Source organism: Dermacentor variabilis, chromosome 3 (assembly GCF_050947875.1).
Source record: "Dermacentor variabilis isolate Ectoservices chromosome 3, ASM5094787v1, whole genome shotgun sequence".
In the NCBI taxonomy this organism is placed as follows: Eukaryota; Metazoa; Arthropoda; class Arachnida; order Ixodida; family Ixodidae; genus Dermacentor; species Dermacentor variabilis.
In genome coordinates, this window is record NC_134570.1 from 122,927,708 (window position 1) to 122,939,368 (window position 11,661).

General features: G+C 45.8%; 1 protein-coding gene across 1 annotated transcript in view; it reads left to right on the forward strand.

Moving 5' to 3' along the window:
* The window catches only part of LOC142576256 (uncharacterized), a 62,127-nt gene extending 59,444 nt beyond the window's left edge, over nucleotides 1-2,683 (forward strand). Inside the window, exon 18 of the mRNA XM_075686296.1 lies at nucleotides 552-2,683. Coding sequence (XP_075542411.1) covers nucleotides 552-659 — 108 coding nt within the window. The 3' untranslated portion in view covers nucleotides 660-2,683. The remainder of the gene's footprint in view (nucleotides 1-551) is intronic.
* The last annotated feature ends 8,978 nt before the right edge of the window (nucleotides 2,684-11,661 follow it).

Genomic DNA, 11,661 nt, shown 5'->3' on the forward strand with positions numbered 1-11,661 from the left:
AGTAAGCAAAGGACTGGAAGAACACGCTTCTTGGACACGAAATCGATGAATTTAACTGCGACTTGAGTCGTGGTAAAAATACGGAACTAAAGTGGCGATGCCACCGTGCAATTCCGCCTGATGTGCCCGTTACGTCACGGGATTTCGCGGCGTTTTCTTGGAACAATTTATTATTTTGAAGGTAAAAATGACCTTGCGCTAGAAGGGTGGAACGAAAGCTCAGGAACTTCTAAAAGTTCTCCCGGCTTTCTTTTATCATACGCCAATGTAAGTCCCGTAAAAAGAACTAGTACACTTTACATAATTGTTCTCGCCTTTGCCATGGCAAAAGATTTGAAAACATCACGATAAATGTAAATGTCGAATGCTATATTGTCTGGAAACAGAGCACTTGAGAGCGTCCTTCTTAGTTTAGCTGAATGCACAATTAAGAACCTCGACCACATAAGTTCAGGTAAACTGTAACAGTGCCGTGCTTGGGGTATCTTCATCGTATTATTTTTTTCCCCTCTGTGATGCAACTATATGACCGTCGTTTGTATTCTCCCTAGTTCTTCGTGGGCCTGTTTGCCAAGGTCGTGATCATCGGCATGGTCATCGTGACCGTAAGCATCGTGGACCGAGTCGGATACCTTGGGAGCCAGACACATGCGAACTGAAATGTCTCCCTGCGTGACAGCGAGGAGCCTTATATTTGCTTCTCGATTTTCCCTTTGTCCTTCCTTAACCCGCAGTGCTTTTCACTTAGTTGAAGCGTGTCGCCAGCAGCGTTTGCATTTTTAGATAAGCAACTACTTCATGTGTAGTTATTTCGCCCTGGAGGACTTCTTTCGAGACTGCTATATTTTTAATGCACCGTTTCGATGCCGCGTTGTGAACTGTGAATCAGTGCGGCATCCCGCTGGACGCCCTTTGCCGACTGCGACCACAAGAACCTTTATTATTTTTCGAATGACGGCCGAGATTGTTCGGCACCGTGAAATGTACTGCATGACGCTTTGCCCATGAAGTTGCATCGCGTACATCTATGGAAAAAGCACCACGCTTCCATCCGTGACATCGGGATTTAGTCTTGACGTCAAGTGGTTCGAACACGTCCCAGTATAATCTGTGTGAAGGACTCGCGATTTCAATTCAACACAGTGCCACAGAAAGCATTATAGCCTGCAGGCCCTGCGTGGCACGGTTAGGATGTTGACCGCACATACGTTCTGTATGTTATCTGTAAATCAAGTGCCAATGTATCACTGTAGCGATCGCACGGATTTTCAAAAAGCGGTTGCATGTGCACATATATGTTATCGCGTGATATTTCGATTTCGATGCGAGTTCCGTTACGCCTGTGTGTTCTTTTTCTTCTTTTTTCAGCTAGAAAAGTATCTTTTTTAAAATCGCCTGTCAAGGATAGCGAAAATGAGTATAAACCAGGTCGGTTATATATGAAGAGGCGGACATGACTTCCTGGGCAAATTGATATGGCTATGTAGCTAAGTAAAAAGATGATAATAAACTTTTCTTTAATTAACTCGTTCAAACGCCGAAATTAAAACTGAGATGTAGTAAAGAAATCATATCTACCTAGCAGAAATCCTGAGACTAGCATCACTTTCGAGATATTCGTCGCCAAAATGCGCTAAAATATGAATGTGTAACTGTTAACAGCAACTCCAATATAGTATTTCGTACCACATTTTGGACGCGTAGGCATCATAATTTCTGCCAGTCGTAGGTTTTCCGCTAAGCAAACATGAAATCACAACTATTCAATTTCATAGTTTTACCATGTAACATAAAGCAAAGAACTAAAAAGTTAATGATCTTTGTTGACCATCTAAGCTGCTTGGATATCTCAGTTTGCCGTGTAGGTAATGTCCGCAACTTGGCATAACTCGTATGAACAGGCCGAATTGCACTTTATCAATTACACTTCGAATAAAAATTCTTTAAGAAAACGTAAATAAAACGTTATATTGAATATGCGCTCGAATTTAAGCTTGTTACACAAGTTCCATTTCCGAAAAACAACGAGGAAAGCGAGCAATAAAAACTGGCGAGGATGAAGCAGTGTTCTCTTCGTTTCTGTCCAATCTGTCCCTTTTTTTAAATAAGCACGATATATACGTAACGGGTATTTACACTGCCCCGTGGGCTTTAAAACACAAGCATATATGAGCATTTAACAGGAAAGAAGCCAACATCCTTGTTCGAACGCTTCCTGTCCGATACCGTTCAAAAATACTTTCGCTATGCAGTTAGATATTTGATTCCCCCCAAAGTCAAAGTATTTATTCCAGCATAACTAGGTAAATGTAATGTTGAGGATGGCAGGTAAAAAGCCTTCTGGAAGCTTGATCGGTCCTGGCAGAACAGTGGTAACAAAACACAAAAATGGATGAAAGAAGCCCGTAAGGCCATGCATCAGCCCTTAGCAACGATTCATTCTTTTTTTCTTCTTTCCGTATTCTTTTCTACTTCTCATTACTTATCATAGATGCTGCGAAGCGCAGCGTGATGTTTTCCTGGCGTTGCTGAAAACTTTCGTTCTCTCCCTTGCTTCCGACGCAGCCGACACGGCCAGCTGTGCCCACGTGATTTCTTGTCACACGCTATTCCGATTGCAGCACCAGCCTTTCTAGTGGCGGCGCTCTCCCCCAATAGTACTGAGCGAGGTGCCCACCTTGTGTGTGACGGCATTCAAAAAATAATAATAATAAAAGAACAATGAAATATCGTCCCGTTCTACTCGTCTTTGCGGAGTGTCGATATTTTCGTGATCTGCCTGTTCGCATAAAGTGCGTTATACTGCGATTTCTCACGTGGCTCTTTGGCGAACGCTAGCTTGGTCGTTTCACCAGAAGGTCGTTCAGGAAGTGACCAATTCCACCGTCTTGTACGTAAGAGTTACATAGAAATGTCCTGCGGATAATTAGTTGCGCCCGCTTTTCTTCTTTTTTTAAGCTATGGGGAAAACGCAGGTAAATTTGGTGCCGGTAGAATCATTTGGCTGGTTGGGCCACGACGTTCTATGCTGATGTAATAAGCCCGACAACAGTAACACTGCAGCTTTTTCGTCGAATATATATATATATATATATATATATATATATATATATATATATATATATATATATGCAGAGTGTCCCAGCTAACTTGGACCAAGATATTGAAAAAAGTTCTGCGTTCTTCAGAACAGAAATCGCGTGGATGTTGTTGTCGTTTATCTAAAATTACAGTACCGTATTTTTGCTCGTCATTGTTTGAGTAATTAGCCGAGATAAATTAACTTTTTAAATATAGCTTGAAACGTTCAGGCGTCAATAGGAAATTTGTGGAGCTTCAGAAATAATGCCCAACCCATATACTTGCAACGAGATAGACTTAGCGTGGCCGTTGAGTGAGAGTGAGTGAGTGAGTGAGTGAGTGAGTGAGTGAGTGAGTGAGTGAGTGAGTGAGTGAGTGAGTGAGTGAGTGAGTGAGTGAGTGAGTGAGTGAGTGAGTGAGTGAGTGAGTGAATAAACCTTTATTTGGTCCAGCAAAGCGCGATAAAACGCGCACCCGGCTAATCCCACGACGGGACTGACAGATCTAGTCTGCCGGCCCGATCGCGGGCGCGCTGGACGGCTAGGATTTTGTCCTCAAAGACGGGACTTTGCAGGAGCGCGTCCCACTCTTCTTTGGTGAACTTCGGGCCCAGCGACCCGCACTCCCAGAGCATATGAGGCAACGTAGCTACCTCACCACAGGCCATGCAAGAACAATTCGGATAAATCTCGGGATATATGCTGTTAAGGGGCGCCGGATTTGGGTACGAGTTCGTTTGCAGAAGTCTTAGTGTGACCGCCTGCGGCCTGCTTAGCTTGGAGCACGGAGCAAGAAACATTTGGGAGTGGAAACTCCGCTGTTTGCGGCGACCAGAAAAGGTCACAAGCCCGCGGAGCCGTTATCGTGCTGGCGGCGCCTGGCGGCCTGGAAAGAAGTTACCGCCGTTGAGAGCGCACCGAAGCCGCCTGCCCTGGCGCGGCATTTTTTGCTGCGGCTTCTACGATGCGCCGCATGGCGCCGCCACTGTATATGGCCCCGTCGGCGCATACAACAATTGTGACTTTATCTGGTCGCCGGCGCTCGCTCGCGCTAACGGGAGTTTCACCTCCTAAATGTCTTACACCGTGGCTTGGAGTGAGGCGGGGGGAAAACCCTTCTCTCTAGGTAAAAGAATTTAGTGATTTCGTTGTGTATGAGAGGAGCGTCTCTGTGTCCGGGGAGAGAGTCGCCCGATCCGAGGGCAGCGCGGTCGGTAAAGCCACGCGCAGCCTCGTGGGCAGACTCGTTGAGGTTCAGAGGAACCCCCTCAATCGCCCCGACGTGTGCAGGGAACCAAAAGATCGAGTGCACGGAGGTGTTGCCGTGTTTGGCGCCTTTCAGAATTTGAACTACCTGCCGTGCTACCCGGCCTTTCTGGAATGCCCCGATGGCGGCTTTCGAATCGCTATACACCCTGTCTCTCCGGCCGTCTTGCATGGCGAGTGCAATGGCCACTTGCTCGGCCACCTCTGGGTTCGTCGTTCGGACGAGAGCACAGTTGATGACTTTGCACAGCGTGTCAACGACGGAAACCGCAAAAGCCTTGCCGTCTCGGTAAGATGCATGTGAGCTCGACTGTCTATTACTGTCGCAACCGTTTGGAAAAATTTGTTTGCAGTCCCTAAAGCATGCCATGCTCAAGCGAGCAGAAGGCGAACACAGTCTTAGCCTTGGGGGTGGCAAGGGGCGACAAGAGGAAAGCTGCCTAGGTATACCGAAATTTGCAATGTTGGGGAAGACCTAGCGCGATCACAATTATGAGGAGTTACTTGACGCTGAAAGAAACAGGTAGCTTCAAGAAGACGCGGCACAGAAAGCGGACCATCAGAGAAGAGGCTGAGGGAGACATTTTGGCTTTTATGACTGCAAACCCTCATTCCAGCGTGTTGATGTGAGTGGTGAGGTCGTCATTTCGAAGTCTTCAGTGTCACGAGGTCTTAGGAAGGCTGAAATGCATCAGTATCACCTCCGACTGCATCTAAAGCTGCAAGAAAGAGACTTTCAGTGGCGGCTTGATTTCTCAAATTGGATCCTTGTGAACACTGATGAAATACCGGATTTTGTTGACAATGTGCACTGGACAGATGAGGCAACCCTCTCCAGAAATTCTCAAGTCAACATCCATAATGCGCATTACTGCAGCGATACGAACCCGCATTGGGTGGCGCAGACCAGACACCGGTACCAATAGTCATTCAGTGTGTGGTGCGGTATCTTTGACGGAAGAATAATTGGCCCCATATTTTTTGACCACATGCTCACTGCTCAGCGGTACGTGAACGACATATTGGAAGGCCCAGTCGAAGATTTTCGCTGTGATCTTCCTCTTGTATTTTTTAAAGCGAGTTTGGTGTCAGCACGACGGTGCACCAGCTCGCAGCAGCAGCCTTGCCCGAGCCTGGCTTGACGAAGCCTTTAAACGCCAGTGGGTCGGGCGACATGGGCCAGTGGCATGGCCTGCAAAGTCACCGGACTTGACACCTCTTGACTTCTTCTTGCGGGGACATGTGAAAGACCTAGTGTACCGCAAACCTAAAACTACATCAGAAGCGCTAAAGGCAGAGACTGCTGAAGCCTACAGCGAGATACCGTCTTGCGTCATGAAAAAGCTACAGCGGACGTGCTGAAAAGGTGCCAATACTGCATTATGGCAGAGGCGGGCGACTTGTACGAACACATTCTTTAGACAGACATCACAGCAAATCAATCTCTACAACCATTATCCATGTAAAGAGCCATCTGTGTGAAACTTTTGTATGACGTGGAAAAGGAACGCGAGTAATATGAAATTACAAATTCTGTGCCGATAAGGAATGGACAGGACGCTAAAAAGCAACCTTCCGTGTCAACTTACAATTCTTACTTTTGTGACAACCAGCGCAATTCACACGACGTTATCAAGCTTGTTATAATGCGTGTTTGCTTGTTGGGGTCTTGCTCCCAAATTCGAACTCATGAGCTTGTCATTTTTCCTCCGCATGCATTCTGCTAGCGTGAGAGTGCAATTATCGCCGCAGAAACTGGAGCCGCGCTGTATTTAAACTGCCACCCGAACCCTATCTGGGAACCAAGCACAACGCGAAGCTCTGTCGTGGGCAGCACGAAAGGCGCGAAGCGAGCGATGTTGTTGTTGTTGTTGTCGTTGTTGTTGTTGTTGTTGTTGTTGTCGTCGTCGTCGTCGTCGTCGCAAGCATGGCTCGTACCCTCAGGGGGGATTGGCCACACTGGTTTGATTGAATAATGCATTTCGTGAAATATCAAAAGGGGGTAAAGGCATAAAGGTTAATCAACCAACCTGATGCAGTCTTCTTTTTCTCCGATGCGCTGAGCACGCGTGCGACACACAAAAAAAGAAGAGCTCGAGAGAAGAAGAAGAAACAGTCCACAACGGTCTCGTGGGCTGCAGCTCGGCAGGCTACGCGTTCAACATTGGCACCAACGTTCGCCCGGCCCAGTTCATCTCGCAGCTTGTCGATCGGGCACTGAGAGTCACCATGGGTAAGCTGTGAGCTACCTTTTCCGCGAACGTTCTGTGGTCGCGCAACCTCCCATTCTTGACGAATCTATATACTCATAGCTGCTGCGAGAACCTTGGCGTCGTCACGGTACCGCGAAACGTTCACTAAAAAGAAGCGATGAATCAGTTTATATTAATAAAGCATTCTTTGAGAACGCTAATGTCTTAGAGTTCGCCGCAATGGGTTGCTTATCGGTAGGGAAAATAATAGTCAATGGGCCTTTTTTTTTCTTTTTTAATTTCACACAGAATTGCCACAGGGCGTCGACGTCATGCATTTCAAAACATTTCGTTGCATTTCGTTGCATTTCGTTGCATTTCGTTGCATTTCGACTGTTTTGCTTCTCGTAAATGCTCCTGAAACCTCCCATGTTCAGTCTTTGTCTCTTTAGGAATACGATGTGTATAGTCTATTTTTAGCGAAAATCCGTCAAGTCACGGCAAGCTGGCACGGAAATTCCAAGAAAGCGTCGCCTCCAGTCTTTCTTGTTTTTTTTTCTTTTTCTTTCTTTCCTGGCGTACTAAGTATCTTCACGCGGCAAGAGCAGCATTTCAGGTATTGATAAAGGTAATTTACTAACCTGGCTAAAATATATTTTGTTTTCTTTCTTGTTCCTCTAAGCTCGCCACACGAAACACTTTAAGGAGCACTGGCGAAACCGCAGCAATAGACGATGAGAGTCACGACATAGGTTTTATTGGATTAAATTTGCATTGTGAACGCCACATACAATAACATGAGCAGCACAATCGGTATCAAACTTCAAGAGCCGTAGATGGGACCTCCTGGGAAAGCAAAAACACAAAAGAGTGCGGCAAATTTATGGTGAAGAGGGTGGTGTAAGAATTACTAGGGCGATAGAGGAGCGGACACCACAAGCGCTGGCTCGCCACTGAATTTTATTGCTCAAATGGAATAGGCATTATCTACGGAAAGGAAAAAAAACAGTATGAATGCCAGTCACACACTACATCAAACATCCCAGGAAAAAATAAACAACGTAGCTCCTGGCACATCTGCAAAAGATGCCTAGAGAACTCGCCTCCTTCTCGGTGAGAGCTATCGACACTTGGCTTACGCGTGCGTCGCCATGTTTGATGATGTACGCAAGCATATTATGCTGTCCTTGTATGTGCTTCACGCTGTACGCTACACCATGAGTACGTACCAAATCGCTCATCTTTTCATCTGGGTGACAAACTTAGCTGAAGAAAAGATGGCTTCTAGGAAAATGTAACCAAAGGAAGAAAACCAATGTTGACATAAACATAATAACAAAAAGCTGTGAAATTTTCCAACGAGATAAAAAGAAATAAACTGGCAATGTCAATGACACAGGGATACGGCAAACCTGCTCACATATGCGGACTAATTTTTCTCCTTCACTGAACAGTGCAAAAGTTTCTCAGTCCATAACGTGTTCGTTTTCACAGGCGTCACGACACGTAACGGTTACAGAAAACGTAGATGCTTTCAACATTTGCTGCTCGCGTTGCCTGCATGTAGCCACTTTGAGAGCAAGCCTTCGTAGTCACCGTAGCGATGACTACGTCTTCCTGGCTGTCATCTGTCGATCTAGCGAGCTAGGTATTTAAAAGCTCGTTTTTCATATGAAAGAGTAGAAAGGTTGTGTCTGATGGCATTTACCTCGGATTAAGTGCGTGGTTGCTTGCTACAAAAAGAAAACATATTAGGTATTGCTAGATGGCAAACATGCGTCCTTTCAGTCCTGCATTATGGTGTCAGGTATCCAGGTACTGCATGTATACTGATGCCGCTTGCAGTGGCCTCCAGCTCTTATGAGCCAGCAGGGACGACGGGCTACAGGAGTTCTTTACACGCTTCTGACAGGGTGAAAAACATCGTGAGGGAGCAAACATAAAGAAGACGTCACCAAATTAACTAAAATTCAGTTATTCCTTCCCGCTAACCACTGTCAGGACAGCGTCAGTATATCCGACGTGGCGTAAAACGTTTCAGCTCTGATATATTTATGCTGGCAGCAGTGTAATGAAGTACGCTCACGTTTGACAGAATAATAAACGTGGCCGTCGCCATCCTACAAAACGTTTAACATTCATATTCAATACAAATGCCTCAAATGTTTTTCATTTGCACTCGAGGGTATATTGTTAGTAATAACAGATGTGTAGCTTTGCGGACATGGCATTTACTTGGGAGCTTAACCACCCATAATGTATCAAGGAAGATTCCAGATTTTCCTAGATTGCACGATGACTGCACGTAACTTGGTGTCCTTTTCGTTCCCAAGAATAACATGTAGGCACGTGATTTTACAGACGCTACTACCACTGAACAAAGTGCTACCACTGCTACTGAAGGTAAGTTATATAAGTATACCACCCAGCGATGACAGCGTGCTCCGTGATCTGCCTGCGTGTGCTCTAACGCCATTGCCTCTATTTCCATCTCCACCCGTAGCGCGTAAAGATGGCTACTGGTTTGTCATTCATGCAGTTGTCGCTTCATTTTAGGAAGTACAATGGCCTTCGTGCCCTGTTTCAGATAATTCTGCTGTTTTGTAGCGCCAGAAAAATACACAAAGTGAACGAAATGAACGAAAAGAAATACATTCGACCCGTTCTGAATTGGTTTCGTCAACCTGTTTCGGGCTACAGAATGGTGGGTTTTGTCCAAAACAACGTCTAACCAGCCAGCTCCCAATTGCAACATTACTAGCCTTTCTGCCACGTTTACGCGGAGATGGAGTTTCAATCTACCGGTTACGCACGGCAACAAGGAAACGAGAGCAAGCTCAGAGGAGGCCTCCAGGAGACAGTGCAAGATGCGTGTCAATGGGGCCGCCGGACTATGTCCCCATTGACACGTGACCTCTTGTACGGTTTCTTTTTTTTTCTTTCTTCAACTTGGACAAGCGCGCGTTGCGTACTTCGAAAGCTCTTGAAGAACTGCCGCCGTGAAATTTAGAATTCTCATAGTTTTTTTTGCGTTAAACGAAGATCCCGTACCTCCAACCACTAGAAAACACAGCGGCAAGCCTCAGACTGCCCTAGATATTTTACTTCCACAGCTATGGCAATTGTTCTATCTCGCTCGGCGGTGCGTTATGCTGCTTCGTGGTCCACGCGATTAGTGCCAGCACAGCAGACAACAAGTTGAGCCAGACGTCGTGGTGTCCTGCTCCCACATGACCCCCGCCTGTGACGTGACGTCACGACACATGTACATCTCCTGAGAAACGAAATAAAGCCGGTTAGTCGAAAAGTTATTAGGGCAACTTATTTAGGGCGCTCTGAGGCTTGCCACCATTTTTTTTTTCGTGGATTTCGAGGTTGAAAACTTTCACTTAACGTAAAAAAAGAAAAACGCAAATATCGTGTCAATATTTTTGTTACAGTCCTGCTACTGTACGCAATGCAATCATCATAGGTGAACTCTGATGGTGATAGTGCGCTGATCTCTGGTAACCGGGCCCTTTGACACTGCTCCTACGAGTTCTGCAAGGACCAGCCACTTCAATGTCGATCACCGACATAATCGAAATTATGTGTGCAGCGCGAACCACCGCAGATATATTCCTTAAATCGTCACTCCTGATTGCCTCGACGCTGTTTGTCCCTTTTATAGCGGTTGGCTTTTCACCATTATCTCTCCCTACATTTTTCTTCAGACACCACGACTTCTCGAGCGTCCATCGTACATGATGAACCAAAAGGTACAGTGTCCGCACATATAAGTCAAGCTATATCTCAAACTTGTTCCGTCACATACTTAACTGCCTCTCTTCTCCCCCTTGCTCTGCCGCAAACAGACGCGTGGTAAGTATTCACCACGTGATTTTACGACGGTTGCCTATTCTCGTCAAACGTGCATAACTCCCCCTCTTTGGATTCCAATCTCCGAGGATGTGGCTGTGGGCGCAAGCTGCAGTTAGCCCGGCCTATCGATGATCCTAGCGTCGTAAGCTTGGCAACCACTTTATTCTTGCTTCATGCCACGGGCATAAAGACTAACAACCCGCTTATGATGCGAATCCGGATCTAATAGGAGCAATATGTTGTATGTTGAAAGCCCGTTTAACTGGGAAAAATGATATGAGGGGCAACCGTAACAGAACGTGGGTGCCACCGTTAACAGCGGTCACGGAAGCCGAAGTAGCGCTTTTGCAATCAATAATTTTGACGATTGGTCACTCTGATTACTATGTCACTATGGTAAACTTGCGCGCATATTGAATTAGAAAAACAGCTTCTGCTGTTATCAGTGGCACCGCGGTGTGCTTCGGTCAGTTTACTTTCTTTTTCTGAACCTTCTTTAAAGACTATAATAAGCGTACTGGTTATATTTATTATACCGATCACTGTAGTCTCAAACTCCACAAGATGAGCGCATATATACGTTTGCTTCCGTTGAAATCGCATTTGATTTCCATTACTTCAAAGTCTCTAGTGGCGCGCGTTTAAGGTCACGTTTAGCAGGGTAGTACTGCTTATGACATCGAACATAGGCTTCGGCACTAGCGAACATTGAACGTCACTCTTAATAGTGCTCGGCGGCTATCAAGAGTGTTGAGAAATCAATTGGATAACCTCCACACAGACTCTAGGCGAAACAGCTGCGTTTGTATGAGGTGCCCAGTTTTGTAACGCGGCGTAGATATGGCGATACGTTATGCAGCAAACCACATATTTCTCTGTGTGAAAATATGCACATTGAACTAGCGAATTCGTTTGTGTTCCTGCAGAAAGTGTCTGTATCGCTGACAATTTGTTCTGGAGCAAATTTCGGCTCCATACCTTTATATATGGACGTCAGCTCGACGAATGGTGGAGTTTCTTTTTTACTTTTCCGAAATTTAATTATTCCATGTTGGGCTACTCCATCTACATTTCTTCAGTAATATTCTGGCGTCCCTGCAAATATAAAATTAAGCGTAATGAAGCAAAATAGTCAGAGCGGCTGTAATTTACACCCTTCCATCGGGCGAATGTGAAGTATTACACGGGTGGATCCAAAGTATATGTGGAGTGGGGAGGGGGAAGGGGGAAGGGAATAGGGCCTGGGGACTAGGCCTTTCCCC